This window comes from Clupea harengus, chromosome 9, assembly GCF_900700415.2.
Source record: "Clupea harengus chromosome 9, Ch_v2.0.2, whole genome shotgun sequence".
Classification (NCBI taxonomy): domain Eukaryota; kingdom Metazoa; phylum Chordata; class Actinopteri; order Clupeiformes; family Clupeidae; genus Clupea; species Clupea harengus.
This window is the reverse complement of record NC_045160.1, coordinates 24,118,303-24,138,709: the sequence shown is the minus strand read 5'-3', so window position 1 is coordinate 24,138,709 and position 20,407 is coordinate 24,118,303. Positions and strand designations below refer to the sequence as shown.

Sequence of the window (20,407 nt, the reverse complement as noted above, 5' to 3'; positions counted from 1 at the left end):
TTACGGAGAACAGTTCCTTCTCTCTTCTCTTTATGGCTTTGTGCTGCAGTGGCCCACCTGATATGAATTACGCTTTAGGGAGCTGAAAGGGTTCGCTTTTATTTAAATTTCTTGAGTACGAGGGCTGGGCAAATAAGGAGCTGGTCATCAGCTTGGATCCTATGCAATATATATTTGAGGTGCAATAATGATATATGTGTGTTATGTTTTATGGTGTTTGATATGGTAATCTATTGGGTTAAATCAGCACAGTATAAAAAATATTTGAATCCAAGTGTGTCAGCAGATGATGTTAGGGTGTGTGTCAGTGTATGTATGTGTTTGTTTGTTTGTTTGTTTGTTTGTTTGTTTGTATGTGTGCATGTTTGTTTATGGTTGTATGTATGTATGTGTCATATACAAAACAGACCAGCCATGACTACTTCATAACTGTTGTGCAGTGTTTGAGAAGTCAGTCATCATCCCAAAATGATTATTAATGTATAAATCAGCAAAAATATCACATAGATCCTATACTGCCATAGTCTCACTGCATGTATCCGTACGAGCCTCACCTTTAAAACAAACAAACAAAAATATTTTGTGGTGTAAAGTTTTTATTTTATTTTATTGATTTTGTTCGTTTGTGGCAGCTTGATATATATTTGTTTCTGCTTTGTTTTTCTTTATTTGATGAAGTCTATGATGTTCAACACCTCTACATACACATGTTCCTGTTTAAGAGGCACTATGTAATCTGAATCTGTATTTTCTGTTACAGTAATGTTGGGTAATAATAGCCGCATTCAACAGACAAAGAAAGCTGAAGGCCACAAATTGAAAACCTGATTGGTAGCGCCATCTTATGGTCATTTTGTGTTTTGCTCTCCATTTCAGGAAAAAGACAGTAAAAAAGTAGGACGAAAGGCTCTGATCCATTAGTGGATCCTAAAGTGTGATATATGTTTAAGTATTTTATATTTGGGGTGATTCATCATTATATCTATTGTGTTGTATTGTCACTCTACTTGTGCTACACGTGAGAATAAACACACACACACACACAAGTGGAGATGACATTGAAGTAACCTAAATAAATCCATCAATCTATCACTTCTTTTACTTGGGTGCTCAGCTGTAGTTCCTTTCATCACTCCCCACTGTGCTTTTGGATGAAAATAGTTTTAGAAGTATTAAAGATATAATCTAATATTACAAATGGCCTACTACTGAGGTCATTTATGCCTTGCATGAGCTTAGAGATAAGGTTCTATTATATTGTATTATATTATATTTTTATTAAAAGACTGACACAAAGTAAGCTATCATTCAAGTGACATCAGCATATTCTGTAATTTTCCAGTTTGCAGAAACCTGTTGAAACATATTGATCCCGGTTGATCACACACGGTTGATCACATATTGATCACGGTTGTTATTGTACACACTAATGTCATATGGTGAGAGGCAAAGGAAGACAGGATGTTGGGTACTCGGGGGTTTATTACCAGTATGGCACTGTGTACTTCAACACATGATATACAATGCAGAACGCACGTCCCAGAGTTGCATTTCTCAAAATTGTCTGGCGCTGTAAATGAGACAGTTTACAGGTTTGAAATTAAGAAAACAAAGACAAAGACTCAAATCAAATGTTTACATAAACACATAAACAATAAAAAACAATAAAGAATCTGTACCAAGTGTTGGCCTAGTTGAATTCCCAGTAATTGTACATGAATAAGGAGGAGACCATGAAGGACATATAGAGCACCACATAAGAATGTCACCTGTAGTTCACCCCTGCTAAGTAAAGACAGTATAATCTTAAAAGATCATAAATACAAGAACAACAACAACAACAACAAAAAATCATATTGATTTTTACATTTGCATCAGAGAACAGACTGTACACACAGTAAATTATCATCTAAGTATGAGAGATTTCTCGACATTGGGAACAATCAAGGTTTCATTTACCATTCGACCCATTCAGACTTCTGAGTCTACGGGTAATGAAATCAATATCTCTCAGAGATGGGCTCGTGTGTGTTATGACTGGGGAGTGTGTACAACAGTGTCTAAGACTATACTCCAAACATTCCATAACATTCTTGTTGCCTAACAGGTCAATAGAGACAAAAACAGACAGGCAGACAGACAGGCATTTGTGTTCACACAATGACAAACAGTATCGACACATCCCCCAAACATATACAGCAGATCGACAAGCAAGAAATGACATTCTTCAGTGCAGTTCACAGTCTAACTCCCCATGAGGATAATCTGAAACTAACAACCTGTCTGAATTAAGGGTACAGTGGGTAGGATTTAGTGGTATCTAGTGGTGAGGTTGCTGAATTGCAACCAACAAAAAAACCCTTCTCTTTACAAGCGTGTACAACAACTTATAGTGGCCATCACCTGCACCAAACACGCAACAGGCCAGTGTTTTGGTACTGTAGAAATGCGGAGGCGCAAAATGGCGGCCTCCATGGAAGAGGACCCACTCCCTATGTAAATATGAAGAGCTCATTTTAAGTTAATGGAAACACAACAAGTGATTATACACTGCTGAAAACATAATTATGAATACTACATTCCATATCTGCTAATAGATCCCCCTAAGTACTCTACGCTGCACCTTTAATGAGCGACTACATGTGTATGTTACGCGTTCACTCTGTGGTTGAAGGGAAGTATTGCGATGAACAGCTGTTCCACACATGGGCCCTGAACCTCACAGGCATATGCAGTCACACAAGCGCTCCTTAAAACGGTGCAAATACATGCTGAATAAAAACGTCAAATATTCGTTTGACAATCTATGGCAGGAAAATATACACTTTTCAAAAAGGTAAAAGTAAAAAAGCAGCATTTTGTCATCATCTTTGTTTTCTTTTCTTTTTCCTGACAGCAACTGAACACAGGACTGGTTAAAAAAAATACAATAAGTATTGCTGGGCCTTGTATTGTATGTACACTGCAGATTTGCAGACACTTTTTTGCAGACAGATTTGCAGTTTTTGAAAGATTGTTCATTTTTGCAAATGGTTAAAGCAACCTTGCATCAGTTCCAGTCTCTTAACAGACACTTTTTATATATATGGAGCCGTGGATATTTACAACAAGCATGAGAGCACAGTACCACGACTGGAACTGTGCATCTAAGCTGCCAGAAGGATACATGTTTTTACTTAAGAATAGTCATGTGTAACCTACCAGCGTACAGCACACAGCTAACCTTTATTTCAGTTTGAAGATCTATGCATTTCTTTTACTTGCATTTTGCTCTGATGGGTCAAACGACCCAACTGTACTCTAAAAAATCTTCAGGTGCGTTACAATTTCTGCTGCACGAATGCCTCGAGTTTGATGATGATTCGAGCGGTACATTCCATCACCCGCATCGCCACCTCAGAAGTGTATCTGTCGTTTGGGATCTGTGGGAACGGCAGAAGGTCGGGATAGCGTGTTCTCAGACTGTCCACTCCGTAACCCTCCAGGATGTTTACGTCTTTAGCCAGTCCTGATAACTGGGTGTTGTACTCTTCCACTTTTTGGGCCAGAGCGGTGGGTTTCACGTCTTTGTCGGACTTCCCTCGCACAGAATAATCAGCCGCTATCAACGCTAACTTCGTAGCCAGGTAGCACTTAAAGCACACCCACTCATTGGCGTTCTTATGTAGGTCGTTTCTCGCTGCTGAGAAGTTGGCTCTCGCCTGCCTGAGCCACCGGCGAGCTTCCACAGGGTTGCCAACTGACTTGAAGGTTGGAGGCACAAAGAAGCGGTTGGAGTGCGTAGAGCCTGTGTAGCTCGTGAAGTTCTCCCGAAACTGCTGCCGCTCTGACTTATGGCTTCCGGCTTCCTGGTTCCACGATGTGTAGAATCTTTGAAATGAAAACTTCTCCGATTGGAAGCGAGTGGATGACGTGGAGAAGGGTCTACGACAGGCCCGCTCCGCAGCGAGGTCAGCCTGGCTCTGTTTCTCCAGCCTGTTGATTTCGTTCTGCAGGTGCTTGAAGACCTCTGTGGCGATGTCCAAATTCTCAGCGTTTTTGTCCGGGTGCCACTTGAGGTACAGCCGTCGGATGATCTTCTTCCTCTCAGTCTCTGAAAGCTTCCATGCTTGCTCGACCACCGAGGTCACCTCTTTCAGGATTTCTGGTAGAGTGTTGGGTTTGATCTTTTTGGGAGATGCTTTTGAAGGAGGAGCTCTGTGATTCTCCTTCCCTGGGAACATGGGAGGCACCATCCGTGGTCCGTGAGAGGCAGACTCCGAGGGACTGCCGGGCGTAGAAGGGGCTCCGTCTCTGATATGTGTGTTTTCGTCCTGTCTGGAGAATTTGTACAGGTCAAGGGAACTGACTATTTTGTACTCGCTGTAGCCGATGTCGATTTGAAAGTATTTTCCAAGGAAACTGGGATTGTCATCCTCTTCTCTCTCTACCTCTTGAACTAAAATTGCATATGTGTACGTTGGTTGGTAAGAACCAAAAATATCTCCTCCCTCTGAGTCTACAAGGTACCCCACATACTCCCCTGGATAAAACACATTCAACGGGTCCATAAGAAGGATGTGATGTATCTCAGCTGGTATCGGTGTCCCAGGAAGTGGAAGCTCGAGTTTCGAGGGTTCAGTCGAGTCATACTTCACACCAAGATTGTCTAGTTTCTCTGTGATTCTGTAGATGTCATTACATCCCAGCATGGCGATCAGATATGAGGTGTCTGATATCAAGTTGTCTGTTGCAGATTTGAGTGTCATAGCCAGGGCCAGGAGAAAGTTTATATCTTTGCTGTCTGAATGTTGTATGTAGAGGTGAATGACAGCTGTGCCGTACCTCTTCAGGAAGGCCAGAGTTTCACTGCGACTGTGCGGGATGGGACTGCTTCCTTTGACTCGCAGAGTCGTCTGCAGTTTCTCGAAGCAGGACACCTTCAACCCCTCGCACAAAGCTTTGCAGAGCCTGATCGCTTTTTCCTCGTTCACCATGTACGCGTTGTCATTCTCATGCTTCATGATTCTAATCAGTCCTGTGATGAACTGCTCGGACGAGAGGAGGAGCTGAAGACGTCCCTGGAGAGAGCAGTGGGCACCAAACTGGCACATTTTGGGCGACTCTTCGTCTAACTGCTCCTCCAAGATGCTGCTCAGTAATCTGGGCCTCAGCTTTTGTGGGAGCAGCATGATCATCTTAGTGTGAAAGGCGTGATCTTTACCCAGGTAGCACTGGCTCAAATCAACGAGCATCTGAACACCAACATTACCCTGGATTCTGCTCTTGTAGTGCGGGGCATCATCGAACACCAAAGTGTTTGATTTTGTGAGGCGGCCGTCGTGACTAGGTAGGTAAAACGTAAAGTCTCTGAGGCTGTCCAGGTCTTTGCGAATCTCAACTGGATCATTCTGGAGACTTTTGAAAAGCCCAGACACTGCCCTTTTCACAGTTCTCATTTCATTAGGGTCAAGGCGCTTACCCTCTGAATTTCTGTATATCCGAGAGAGGACCTCAATGTACTGTTTAGTTGAAACAACATCCTCAGTGCCCAACATTTTAAAAAGCTGATGAAAGGTGCCAAGTTCAAGAGGGAGTTTGTACAGGTATGGCTTGAAGTCTGACTCATTTTCTAAATTAATGACAACTTCTTCTGGTTTAAGAAGCTTCCAACCTTCTTCAACCATGACAAAACTCACTCCTCTTAGCAAATAACGAAAGTCTCTCTTGTCTGCGTTCAGGAATTCATAGGTGCACCTCAGAACTTTATTTCTGGTTTTCACTGTGTCATCATCAACATTGGAAATGTTGCATATGTTTTTGCAGTTGCTTATGACTTTCTCCAATGGAGGATCAAAGTTTACACTTAGTGCTGTTAGAACGAGGTCAAGCTGTTCCTGAGCTGCCAGAGAGCTGCCCTCTTGGTCCTTGATACTTGCTGGGGTTGCTTTCTCGGGGAGAATTGGACAAGACGTCCAGAGGAGGTGGATGATGTCTGTTTGTTTAAATTTAGGGTTGACTTGGGACCCATTGAATCTAATCAAAGGAAGGGTGTTGTTCATTTCTTGAAACTGAGGGTGTAATCGAACAAGTTCTGCAGGCGCGCGCTCTGGACATAGGAATGGAATCATGGAGAGCTCCTTGAGAAAAGTGTCTTCAAAAAGGTCGGTTCTCTCATTAATAATATGATTGAGGAGAACATCAACAATACTCTGTGTCTTTTCCTTGGTCCAATTTTCAGATGGGGCTTTGATGCTGACCTCCTTTGCGAACTGGAGAATCTGTGCCTGTGACACGTTGTATTTCAGACCTATGTTGCGCAGAAATGTGATCCAGGAGGTGAGAAAGGAGGTCCCATTTTTTGGCTTGGACACTTGCTCAATCTTTTTGAAGAAATCGTTGGGTATGAATGCTTTGGCAGGGAGCATCACTTCAAAGACCTTCACAGTTTGATCGGAGAACGCTTTGGCAGGCTTCAGTCTGTTCGTAGTGTCATATATGTAGGACAGACTCTCCAGTTTTTCATACAGCTGATCTTTGATTGTAGATGGCTCCTCCATGGCTAGCAATATTTCCTTCAAGTAAACAAGGTGGTGGATTTTGGCATCATAGGTTAACATCTCAAACTTGGGAAGAAGATGCTTAAGGTAGACCTCAAGATCATCAATTGGGGTCGCACCCAAGGAAACTGTAGAGTTCTTTCAGCTGCATGTTGTCAACCAGGAAGACAGAAGATGTGGTGTGGGCCCATTTATCCATGTCAGCAGAGGGAATGGTTGTCGTGAGAACATAGCATGACGCAAAGTTTGCAATGCTTAGGTATCGACCACTAACTGCCTTGTAGCAGGGCAGTAACTTTAGATTTTGCACATCATCTTGGGAGAGGTTGGTCAAGTTACAGTTGAAGTACAGCAAAAGTGACTCAAAGTCTTTGTCAGTTAGGCTGCTTGTTTTGAAAGCTGATGTTTGGATCATGTATTCCAGGGCCTGCAGGATGCTGCAAGGGTTGTCAATGTTTGCACAATGTTGGGCCAACAGTGGCAAGATTGGGTTCTCCTTGGCGCATATCTTGTTCACAGCAAGTTGAATGCATCCTGCTCTCATTAGTGTGTGAAAGACTTTGTCGTTCTGACCATTGGGAAAGATGGCTGCATAGATTAGACTGAGGGGGAGCAAGACATCGTGCTCAGGCACAACCAGCTTGCTGCTTGATACCATGAACTTAATACCTGGTAACAAGGCCCACTCTTTGAGAATGTCCAAGACTGTCTCGAATTTTGGCTTGATGTCTGTCTGCTCCTCTCTCTGGGTTGTGTGTTCACTGATGAAGTGCCACATACTTTTCAACCATGACTCACTGGCATAGTTTTCTTTCCATCGGACAGCCATCTTGGTTCGGTATTCCCGTGGAAGAACAGACCCTAGAAGCTCTGCGAAGCTGTTGATATCAAAGGCCTTTGCTACACCCGCCTTGTGCAGGATGTTACTATATCTCATGTACAGTGTGTTCATGAACAGCTCCTTCCTGGATGAGATTAGTTCATGGTGTGGCGTGAGAAACTTTGGTCGTTTGGAATCGAACACTTGAAGTATGTTGTCCATTGTGATGAGCAGAGGAAGGCCCTCTATGCTGATGTCATTCTCCTCCACGTCTTTGAAGCAGTAATCCACCAGGAGCTTTAGGCTGTGAAAGAGCTTGAAGTTGGACTGCTGTAAGCGACAGGGGAGCTTTCCCACCTGGCAAGAGGTGTCTGGGGACGAGAACGTCAACAGGAAATTACGAACATCCTCCGGTGTGACGTAGGTCACTGGAATCCCAGCATCCTCCAGGCAGAGATACAGGCTTGCCGTTTCATCACAGCTGTAGACTAAATTGAAGCCAACGTCCAAAAGCATGGACTTCAGTCTGTAGATATTGTCTGCGACACTTTTACGACTCATGACATTGTACTCTGTATTCTTGAGGTGCTGCAACTCATCTTGAAGAAGATTGTCAAAGAACGCTCTGCCCTTACTTGACGTTGACGTGTTGACCCAGCAGACGAACACTGCCGAATGCATGTCTGCGTTGTCAATGTGGGGTGCCCTGACGACAGGAAACAGTCTCTTCAGATCTGCATGAATACAATTGTAGATCGCTTTTACGAGGCAGTACCAATCAGGTTGGATGTCAACCCTGTTCACAGGAAAGAAAAACAGGAACTTTCTCAGGATGTCTTTCACAGTATGGATCGGGATGCTCTGTAGAATGGTCATAGTTGGATCAGGACCAGGGAAGGATCGCCTTTTTAGCTGAATCAACAGCTCTACATAAGCCGGTGCTATCAGTGATGTCATGAGGTTGTTGTTCCAGTCACTCCTCACCCCTACGCCATTGTCATCCCTCCACAGATTTCGTCTGGCAGAGTCCAGTGCAAAGTGGCCATTGACGTGAAACGGCAGGCCAGTCTCCAGGGAGAGGGGAAGAAAACAAAAGGCCCTGTGTGGTTTCTTGTAGTTATGGCTGATGCACGCTGCCACGCCTCCACGAGGAAAGAGAGTTATGTCTTCGTTTTTGTGGGCTGACACTACACTTTTTGAGACGATCTCCATATTGGAGAAACCAGATCGATTGCAGATCAGCCAAGTGGTTAGGTTCCCGTCGGAGTCCTCTATGTCCATCGAGTACGTTATCTGCTGGACAGGAATTTGGCTTAGCTGCTTTTTCTTCGTCACGCTGTCTATCACGGAAGCGTGGAACTGCTTTCGCTTCAGTCGATCGCCGTCTGTGATTTTAGCTGTCACGGAGTACAGGACTTTCAGCTCGCCTGTGCCGTTCTCTATTTCACAGATGGATATCTTCTCCATGTGGTTCAGAAACATGAGAAGTTCTGCTCCGTCGGTCCTGAGTTTTTCCAGGAGATTCTGCACCATGCGATCCGAGGCAGGCACGGAGCTGATCTCTGAGATTCTTGCCATCTCGGACGAGCGGATGGGGAACCGGAACATAGTGGAGCGTTCCATCTTAAAGTGATTTCCCAAGTACAGATCCAGGACATCTGAGAACTGAGATCTGAAGTCAGAGTCTAAATCTCGGAACATTCTTCCGGGACTGACAGACGTGGCTCCAGGTGCATATCTGGCATGGGGATCAAAGATGCAGAGAATGTCATTGTTTGAGATGAACGAGGGACAGTCTGTGATGTGATAGACGGAGTTAAAGCCAATTCCATACTGTCCAGTTTTGCCAGGATTGGCTTCCTTCGTACCTCTCCCCAGATTTTGAATTCCCCTGACATCATCCTCAGTAAATGGCTGGTTGTTGTAAACGCAAAGTGCGGGCCCTTGCATTGGGACCCATTTGTCATCAAATATTCTGTCAGTCGGGTGGGTCCTCGGATCAAACACAAAGTAAATCTGTGTTGCTTTGGCATCGTCTGCATTCTGTAAGAGCTCTTTCAACATCTCCTTCTCTGATGGGTAGGCATTAAGAATGCTTTTTATTCTGCTCGTCAATTTCTCTTTCTGTCCAAACTCACTTCCAAGGGTAGTAAAGCAAATGTTAGACGCATATCTTTCCAAAGCTTTGTGTCTTTTTGGAACAGCTCCTAATTTCACAGCCACCTCTCTTGGAATGTCACCATGGCAATATTTCACGGACGTATCCCTAACTTTAATCCAGGGACAGTCATTGTAGCACAGGGACTTTGATGGCTGAAGAGTAATATGACTATCAGGTAGAAGGATCTCTCCATATGTACTTTGGCAGAACTCTTGGTTTTTGTCTCTGATCAAGCCCCATATACCCTCACTGATGATTCTTCTGGAGAGCTGAAAGTTATCTTCCGTGAGAGGTCCTCTCCCACACTCTTGTTTTATCAGCTGAAGGACTGCTGAAAAGTTTTCAACAGTAAAACTCGGCTGCACTCCAACGTTCTCAAAGAGCTCACGGCAGCTGTTTCTGTACTTGTTGGGCAGCTGATAAAGGTATGGCGCAGCATCGAAGTTCAGCTGGAAGGCTACTTTTGACGGAACCACATAGGTGTTCTCCACCAGTATCGAGCAGAAAGTTTTCAACTCCTTCATGATTTCTTCTTTTGCAGAGCTGTCCTGCATCATCTCCTCATGTAGATACTTGTAGCAGGCGTTTGTTATGTTCTCTTGGTACAATGTGACCCCATCAAAGGACTTTGACAATTCTTTTAGTTGACTGATGACCAGTTCAATGGGTGGCTTTTTAATGAGTCCAAGGGAGTCTTTCACTGCCAGTGTGATCGGACCACAGCCTTTGAATGATGGTGAGTTCTCATTCAGAATTGGCTTCATCAAGCAGACAGTGTCTTGGTGGTCTGTGATGAATAGCTCTGTGGCAGCAAACATAGTTGACGGAGGAAAGTTATTCCCGTGCCAAGGCAGAGAAAACCCAGCCGGTTTAGTCAAGAAAGGGAGGAACTTGATGTTTTTCAACTTCTCCAGGTGCTCCTTTGATCGTGAATATATCGCTTTCAGCTTCTCGTCGACAAGGCTTAGTAGGATGCTACTCCTTTGACAGGCAGCTAAGTGATCACTTTCATTTAGAGCGAGAACAGAGTCGGCACGCTCTACTATGTCCTCCCAAGACAGGTCATCCTTCACCATGCCAAGCTGTACCAGCTTCACGAGGCACACAGGGTTCAAGTAGTCCTTCGCTGTTCCCTCTGGAAAGCGTCCATCATGTGCGTCGTAGAGCTTAGCTACTCGACCCTCTGGATGAATAAGTCGAGATGGCAAAACCAGCTTCTGAAACGGACCACAGCATGGGATGCATGGCGTCTCTCTGAGTAGGGATGAAAACTCCTCCAGTTTGTCGTTTAGGACGTAATGCATTAGAGGGTCTCGGAGCTCTTGGTCGATGTCTTCAATGTGGGGGAAAAACACATCGGAGAAAAACTGCTTCTCTGTCAGGGTGTTCTCCATCAGCTTCCCCTTGCACCCAGCATCCTCAAAGCCTTCTTTGACCCAGTCAGGCAACTCCACAGCACACAGGTCTTGAGAGCCGCACTTCTTCAGGTACTTCAGGAATATCTTGAAGGCAGCCGGTCCGATGTCAGGCCTGCTGAGTAAAGTGTCATCAAGAAACCTGACGTACTTAATCGACACCCACATTTTGCCATCCGAGAAGACTTTGGCACTGTCACTGTCGTCCCCTTTTGCGATTTCTTGATACACCCCCTGGCTAATCAGTGTGAAGTCATCATGAACAGCCCCAGGGTCAGGCCAGGTAGCGTAGTAATTGTAATCGAGCAGCTCTCCATTTTCAGCCATGATGCGTAGCATGTTCAGTGCTGCCAGGTATGCTTTGACAATCACATGTCTCATGAAGATGGAGTTCCACTGCCCTTTGGTATCCGTTTTCCAAATCTCCTTCCGGTTGGATGTGACGGCAAAGCATCCATTGATGTGTACTGGGAGGCCAGTTTTAATGCGGAGAGGTAAGTAGCAGAACACCTCTCCGATCTGCGCTGGGCTCGTCTTAACTGTCCATTTGCGATTCTCTTCCTCTGTGAGCAACACTGCCACACCCCCACAAGGCACTAGCCCGAGCCGCCTGCCACTTTCACTCAGGGAGAACTTCAGGGCTTCGGTGACATCCATGCCAGAACAGATGAGCCAGCTCGACACCTCCACCCCTTTCTGAGGCATTTCATCCGTGAGTCGTCTGGTTTGAATGCCCTTGGCTGCCAGCTCAAAGTATGAGGACGGATCTTCCTCGGAGCCTCTGAACAGAGGAGAATGGAGATCAACGATGCGCCTGAACACGTTATGATACTCCTCCACCACAATCCTTATGATGCAGCCAGACTTAGGGACGTCTGCAGGAACCCTGTTGGTACTTGCCACCTTCTTCATGACCTTTGCTGCAGACTTAAGAATGCTCAGTGGCCCATACGATGCCTTAGATGACCAAACGCTTTTGTTGATGGTCACCACGTCCTGTGCTGCAGCAGGATTTGATTCCTCAGACTTCATATACTTAAGAACCATGGTGCCAACATGTTGCGTGAAGATGATAAGCCGGTGGCCACAGATGCTAAACTCATCGACAAGTGAGTATATGTCTGTGGTGTTGTAGTAGATCCCGCTGATTTCACTCTGGGATGCTTCGTGCTCTGTCCTGAAAGGGAGTCTGAAGAGGGTGCCATTGTATTTGTAAGGAGATTCTTCAGAAAGTGGAAGCAGACAGTTGAAGACATTGATGAAAGGTTTGAATTGATTAGGGAACTTCCTCAGCCGTTTTTGCTGTTTGCTCCAGTTGATTTTAATTCCAGGGTTTGATTTGTCTCGGATGTGTTTGCTGATGTGGTTGATGTTAGGGTCGAACATGATCATGAATTCTCTGCTCAGAATAATGGGTATGTCGGTCACGTGATACACTGAGTTGAACCCAAGGCCGAATTTGCCAACCTTGTCAGCCTCGCACCTTTTCATTGACCCGCCCAATCGGGTGATGTTCAGGAAGTCAGTGTCTGAGAATACAGAGTTGTTGAACGACCACAGTGCAGGGCCATGGCAGATGATCATGCCTGGGTCTAGAAGGTTCTCTCGTATGTCCAGATTCTTTCGCATGTCAATCAGGAAGCTGCACTCAGTGGCGTTTGCATCGTCGGCATTCTGAAGAAGCTCCTTGAAAATGTCTGAAACGGAAGGATACTCTTCTAGAATGTTCTTTATTCTCACCGTGAGAGGCTCTCTTTGGCCAGACTGTTCAAAGCCAAGATTTTCAGGGTTTATTAATCGGGTGCTCAGGCATGGCACTTTCAACCATTCAGCAGTCTTCATGGGGATATCATCATGCACTAGGATAATGGGCTCCGACCCGTCCTCAAGTAAATCATTCAAGTCATCGACCTTAATGTCACAGTAGGTGCACTCATGAATAGGCTTCATGACCAGCTTGCTCGGCTCTTTGTAGTTTAAGATGGGAACGTGCATGTCGGCATCGACTGATATTTGGCTATTGTACAGCCAGCGCAGTATGTTGATCATAAGAAGGAGGTTATGTCTGCTGTCGTGCTTCGTCATGTCCTCTTCACACCTCTCCCTGATTGTTCTCACCACTTCAAACACATGACTGGGGACTACTTCTTCTACCGAGCCACAGAACTGGAAGAGTTTGTGAAACTTTGCAATGGTTTTTGGCAACGAGTATAGGTAGGGCTGCAGGTCAAGGTCTCGGAGGGGCTTGAGCACTGTATGACCAGGGGATGAGAACGCTTTGCCTGTCCACACCCAATCAAAAGGCAGTGACTTCATTGCTTCTCTTGCATCCTCTAAATGTGTTTGCATAAAGTCATAAATCTCACACAAAATCTGCTGAAACTGGTACCAGTCGTCTGTTGTGAATTCCTGAGATCTGTGCCAGTCATTCACAGCTTTTAAGTGCTGAAGCACTTGATCAACTTGGGGGTCGATGGATAACTTCAATGCTTTCTTCATGCCTGCGGAGGTACGTTCCACCAGAGCCACAGAGGATCCTACGAGCACAGCATGAGAAACATCAGCCATTTCTGAAAAGGAGTCGATGCTACAGGCATCTCCCCTCCAAGCGAGAGATTTAGGGTAATTCAGAGGTCTGTCTTTACACACGGGGACCCATTTCAGTTTCTGGAGGGCTGCCTGAGCCTCCGAGGACTTTACGAGTTTGGTCTGTTTGTTCAGTATCGTCAGTAGTGTTGTCGCTTTCCTCAGGAGGGGATCCCACTCGGGTTTGCTCTTCCCCTGCAGTTCCTCGATTTTCTGAGCTACCTGAAGAACGTCTTTCTCCGTCAGCTGCACTTCGTTCTTCAGGCCCAGCTGCCTCAGGGAGTGGAGGATATCGGGGGATGAGGTGTATGTGTTAGGGGGAAACCTGCTCTTCTCCTCCATGTAGAACAGTTCCTGAAGAATCTCGAGCTCGGGGTCGAAGAGATCTGGGGCTGCGACGGGTTTTGCTGTCGGGGTGGTTTGGATAAACTTCAAGGAGGACAGCCAGCCAATCACTGCTTTGTTTTCATTCTTCAGGAAAGACAGGTGAGTCAGAGCCCACTGCATGATTTTGTTGACTTCCTCTTTGGTGTAGAATCCCTTCTCGAAGTCCTGGACGATCACCTTGAGGCATTCAGTGCTCGTCACCTGTTCTACATTCAGCATCTTCACCAGGCGGATGGTAGCCTCATCGCTGCTGTCCACCACGTTGATTGACAGCTTCACATCTGAGGGGTATTTGGCTGAGTGGTGTATCGCTCTGGCCCCTCTCAGGGAGGTGAACGTGCGGCTGCTTTTGGTCATGGCCATCCCGACTCGCTCAAAGATGGGCAGCTCCAGGATAATCCGCCTCTCTTTGTCTGTAACCTCAGACAGTCCGGCTAAGAAACTTCTCAAGGCTGTCTTTTGTTTCGCTGTGAGGGAAGACACCTGACTGGTCAATCTCTGGGTAGACGACCTGTCCATGATCTGTAGTAGTGAGCTGGGAGATGAAGGATGTATGTAGGTTTTCAACAGTGGATGCTGTAGGCACGGATCCAGTTTTTTCAAAACGACTCCGCCAGTCTTTCTCATGACCTCAAGAAGGCATTCAGGAAGAGGGCCCTCCTCCTCGTTCATGAGAATTATGGGAGATGGAGTTTTGAGACGCAGCAGCTCTAAAGAACCTCCCATTTCGTCAAGTGGCACATTCGGGATCAAAGGCATATCTTCAAACATACTAAGGTCATCTGCAAAGTTAATGTAAAGGTGCTTCCAAATCATCTTAAGCCAGGCGCACGTTGGGTGTTTCTTCTCTTGATTTCCAGGGGTCCAAGGAACAGAGAAGTCTCTGGAGGGCCAGGCCGTTGTCAGGATTTCTTTTATGAGTCGTGCTGATCGTTCAGGCGTAAGCACTTGGACCTGAGTACACGGCCTCCCTGTGAAACAGAGACAAACATATACAGTATGTTAGTGTTTTACAGTGACAGGTCTCTTAAATAACAAATATATACATATCTATATATATATATATATATATGTGTCGTCGCTTCTATCTATATATATATAGATGTAGATATATATACACACATTTATATATATATATATTATATATAGAAATATATATATATATATACATTTAGGTGATTTAAGATGTGGTACTAACTTTTATTCATTATAAATAATAAAATAGGAATGTTAAGAGTGAGTCATCATTCATTAGTCCTCAGTAATTAATGCTCAAAGTGCTTAAAACTCTTAAGCTGCTATGACCCATGTTAATAATGTAGGAGAGTGCTGCATGTTAATCTTGTTCTACCATCTGCCCCATATTCATAAAAGGAGGGTTATAAAACAACATGGTAGCCTGGGTCGATAAGCTTGTACAGACATATTTCATGACTTTAGCCTTTAGGGGGCCGTTACTGAGAAATGTTCCCAATAACGCAATGGGTCCTTCTGCTAATGTTAAACATGCATTAAGAGAATTAAATCAAGTCTCACAGTAATTTATCAATCTACAAATGCACATAGATATATACATAATGTATTCGCCAGGGTAATATTTTAAAGCAAAACCAATATGCCAATACTATTGTTGTTACACGGCAGGCATTGGGTAGTCTCCAGACCTTCACTGCACAACTACAATCACCAGTGAGACACACGTGCATGCAGCACACACATACAAGCTCCAAAAAGATCCTCTACAAATTTAGATCAGGTCAGAAACTGCAAATGAGACCAACTCCAGAAGCTGTATATCCCTCATGTCTGTGTTCAGACCAGGTGGAGTTAACCCTCACACAGACCCCTGGCTAAACTGTGCTCAGGGAGGTGGAGTTAACCCTCACACAGACCCCTGGCTAAACTGTGTTCAGGGAGGTGGAGTTAACCCTCACACAGACCCCTGGCTAAACTGTGCTCAGGGAGGTGGAGTTAACCCTCACACAGACCCCTGGCTAAACTGTGTTCAGGGAGGTGGAGTTAACCCTCACACAGACCCCTGGCTAAACCGTGTTCAGACCAGGTGGAGTTAACCCTCACACAGACCCCTGGCTAAACGCAGAGACACTCTTGGGGTGGGTGTCGGATAAGAGAACATTACTCATTACTTACTAATTACTATTTACTAACTCCTAACCACGAAATGCTAATTATTACACTATGCTATGTGAGGCGAGATAACCATGGCAATGCTATGTTCCACTGCTGTCATTGCAATGTGTTGATGCAATGACAGACAGCTGTATAAATAGACTAGTTCGGTGTCACTGTTTCAAGATTTCATGTTTGATTTGAGTTAACGTAATCACACAAATCTGCATGCAGTCCACGCAATCTTGGAAAATAATCACACACATTTGAACTGTACGTGCATAATTCAAGACCAACAGCCTTTGTTCTAACTAAAGTGTCACCATACACCTCAGGAGCACTATGCTCCCTAATAAATGTCTGACAAATAAGAGAACAATTTTTTTAATAATAAAATAAGAGAACTAATTTTTTAATGACGCAATCATGAGATTCATCTTTAGGGAAAAAACAACGCAATGCAGAGAACAGTAGAGACAGAGAGCAGTATTCAGCTGGTCTTTTGCGTCTCCCATTAGAATCTGTGAACTACCGCAGTAACTCAATCAGGCCGCAGCCTTAAGAGCTATTTGGGTCACAGCATATGGCTGATATTAACTTAGAACGTAATTTGGGCAGAAATTGAAATGGATGTTTCTTCAGGGAACACGTAGTTCTCTCATGTAGAAGAGAGGACACTCCATTGCAAGTAGGAAGGAGTTGTTGTGAAAGCATCATTCACTTGAAGTTTGCTTTTTCCTCTACTGTTGATTATTTTAATGATGAACAAGCATTTAAATGACTGTGATGACTCTTATACAGATACATCGGATTTGAATATAGGGCAACCCTGCTAAAAATACAAAATTTGGAAACATCACAGAAATTCTAATGTTTTGTTGTGGTTATAATGGAAATTGTATTGGATTTTAATAGAACACTGCAATGGTCTCTGTTGGTCTCTGTGAAAATTGTGTTTGGTATGCCAAAATATGTAATGGAAACCTATACAAACCAATAAATCTTAATCGAATGGGTCCCAAAACACACTAGCCTGCAATGGTATTTGTAGTGGAAACCATCACATTTCTGTCATGTTCCTATTGTTTTTTATAGCAGAGATGTCAAGGCAACTAGAAACAAAGCTTTGAATATTTACACTTTGAAGAGGATGCTATGGGGAGTTGATCACTTCCATTCCAATCAGGAATGTGTCTTTGAGACAGATAAGGAATCATACTGTCAGAGAAACATTAGGATTGAAACCTTCAAAAGGTTTAATTGTTAGGGTTAGGATTTCCCAACTTTGTTCTTCCTACAGTTGAATTTGATTTGCCACACACACACACACACACGTCAGTGATCCCACTCACTAAGATGAGTTCACACTCACACACAGCAGCTGATTCTGAACCGAATCCGGCCGAGATACACGCCAGACCCAGTCCAGAGTGTTCTCACGTTCAACACACTTACCTGAGCAGCCCCACAGAAACTGCTGAACTGCACAGATCAAAATGATACATCAACACATAAAAAAGTAAAAACAGAAATAAATCAGTGATCAAAATCAGAGAGAATAAAATCAGAGCGGAAACAACCAAAAATAAAACATATATTTTTAAAAGTGATGCTTAAAGATGAATGTATAAATGCCTAGATGTATCAGTAATGATTTATAGAATGCTCGTGCACATCCCTCTTACGTTTGCTTACATGTAACTCATAGGAAGTTTTATACTGTGGTGTATTGTCTTGTTAGTCTTGTATATGGTGGTGTATTGTCTTGTTAGTTAGTCAGTTAGGATGAAGGACTTAGCGTAGGGAAACACGGATGTGCTCACACACTTAACCTAAATCAGCACAATAGGTCCTTTTTAAAGTAAGCACGTAAATGTTCAGAGTACCTCGCTGTGTCTGGCTGTCCTGCCCATAGATATATATAAAGGCTAGATGTCTCGTCCGCGTTGCCAGCCAACGGAGTCGAACGTCCGCACATGGCGGCCATCTTGCCCCAGGCAGCTCGCTCACCCATAACATTGTGTTGGTAGTGGTATGTACTTTTTAAATAAGCATAACTTGCTCAATTTTTAACCGATTTTTAAATGGTTTGGTTTCTTACAAACGTTATTAACGTGGTTATACTTCGGGATGCTTTTTGGATATTTTTAAGAAAATAACATAATTATTCATAAGTATGCAGTGTTTTAAACGGGTTGGTTTGTTATAAACGTCAGAGATGTAGTTATGACACTGCATACTTATGAATAATTATGTTATTTTCTTAAAAATATCCAAAAAGCATCCCGAAGTATAACCACGTTAATAACGTTTGTAAGAAACCAAACCATTTAAAAATCGGTTGAAAATTGAGCAAGTTATGCTTATTTAAAAAGTACATACCACTACCAACACAATGTTATGGGTGAGCGAGCTGCCTGGGGCAAGATGGCCGCCATGTGCGGACGTTCGACTCCGTTGGACGAGACATCTAGCCTTTATATATATCTATGGTCCTGCCTGCCCTTTCCTCTCAAGTACCTTTGGCTGTCCAACAACTCAAAAACTTATTTTTTTTTTTTATCGGAATTGCAGGCTGGACCCAGACCATAGCCCAAATTCAGGAGCAGGTTTGGGGGATGTCTTGCACAGTTGATACTCGTGAAGAAGAAGAAGAAGAAGAAGAAAAAGAAGGAGAAGGAGAAGAAGAAGAAGAAGAAAAAGAAGAAGATGGAGAAGAAGAAAAAGAAGAAGATGGAGAAGAAGAAGAAGAAAAAGAAAAAGAAGAAGAAGAAGAAGATGGAGAAGAAAGAGAAGAAGAAGAAAGGGAAGATGAAGAAGGAGGGAGGTTCTGGTGAGGTAGTGGCTTAAGGCTGGTGAAACGCTGAACTGGCTCATCTGCTTGATCTGCCTGCTCTCTCTGGCATAAATTAACTGCAGAGGCTCAGAGTGCAGCACTCAGCTTAATTCTCTATTGGAGGAAGAGCTGTGTGTGTGTGTGTGTGTCTTTGTGTCTCTGTGTGTGTGTGTGTGTGTGTGTGTATGCTTAAGGGTGTGTTTACATGTGTGTGTGTGTGGTTGTCTATGTGTCTGTGTGTGTGTGTACGCGTGTATGTGTGTGTGTGTGTGTGTGTGTGTGGGTGTCTGTGTGTCTATGTGTTTGTGTGCGTGTGAACGTGTGTATGCATAAGAGTGTGTGTACATGTGTGTGTGTGTGTGTGTGTGTGTGTGTGGGTGTGCGCACATCACCAAACACAAAGGTTTGGTATGCTTTCATAAATGTCTCCAGTGTTATATGACTGTTATTATGAGTGTTATAGGACTGTTATTTCCTTCATAAATGTGCGCAGTCACATTTATGCCCCAATATTAGAGGTCGAAATGGAATGTACATTGTGCAAAATGTGGAATTATTAGTTTTGAGACGCACACCGAAAACTACAAAGAGGGAGACAAATGAAGGAATATTTACCTCTGCTTCTGGCTGCTTCCCAGAGCCTGTCCATCACCCGGGGGTGGATGCTCTCCAACACAAACCTTCCCTCCAGGCCAGGGTACAGACACCTGGTGAAGGGTACGCTAATATATTAGATTCACTTTCATTTTCACACTTTGGTTCAGAGGGAAAAGTTTAGTAAAAAATGTGAAGTTATTGTATTGTTATGATGCCATTCTGCCTGCCCATATATTTTATATGACACAGGCATCTGGGTCTGTTTTTTTTAAGAATTGAGAAATTCATATCATAGATAAGCTTTTATTTTTGCCGATAAGTATCTACAACACTGGGAACAAGAATTCAGACAAAACCAATTCGGTAATTATACTAATCATTTTCAACTACTGGACAAAGCTGGGCTGTGTCACTCCAGAGCAACTTAACAAGATAGAAGACATTTTAATCTGTGGTGACCATGCAGGGTGCAGTATGATCATTTATTATCAAAAATGAATGTGCATGTGTGTATGCCTTTTTCTAGTGTGTATGCCTTTCTAGAAAAACATTGCTTCATTGTATACACTATTCCAGCCAACATTGCTTGAAGAACATGGAAGAGAGGGGTATATTTGATTCGGCTGTTGAGCTAAAATGTAAACAACCTTTCACCACGATCGAGGACTATACCTTTAACTGTTGTGCACCTTGGAACACAAACATTACCTAAACAACTACATAGACAATTCAGTGTTATAGTGTGCACATCCTACCTTGGGTACTCTACCTCAGTGTTATAGTGGGCACATCTTACCTTGGGTACTATCTCAGTCTTATAGTGTGCACACCTTACCTTGGGTACTACCTTAGTCTTATAGTGGGCACATCTTACCTTGGGTACTCTACCTCAGTGTTATGGTGTGCACATCTTACCTTGCGTACTCGTCCGAGGCG

At 43.9% G+C, this 20,407-nt stretch overlaps 1 protein-coding gene across 1 annotated transcript in view; it reads right to left on the bottom strand.

The window, feature by feature from the left end:
• Positions 1–1,464: 1,464 nt before the first annotated feature.
• The window catches only part of sacs (sacsin molecular chaperone), a 35,067-nt gene continuing 16,124 nt past the window's right edge, over positions 1,465–20,407 (bottom strand). Inside the window, 4 exon segments of the mRNA XM_031573935.2 lie at positions 1,465–6,653; positions 6,655–14,879; positions 19,490–19,581; positions 20,387–20,407. The exon segment at positions 20,387–20,407 is cut by the window's right edge and continues 1,474 nt beyond it. Coding sequence (XP_031429795.1) covers positions 3,321–6,653; positions 6,655–14,879; positions 19,490–19,581; positions 20,387–20,407 — 11,671 coding nt within the window. The 3' untranslated portion in view covers positions 1,465–3,320.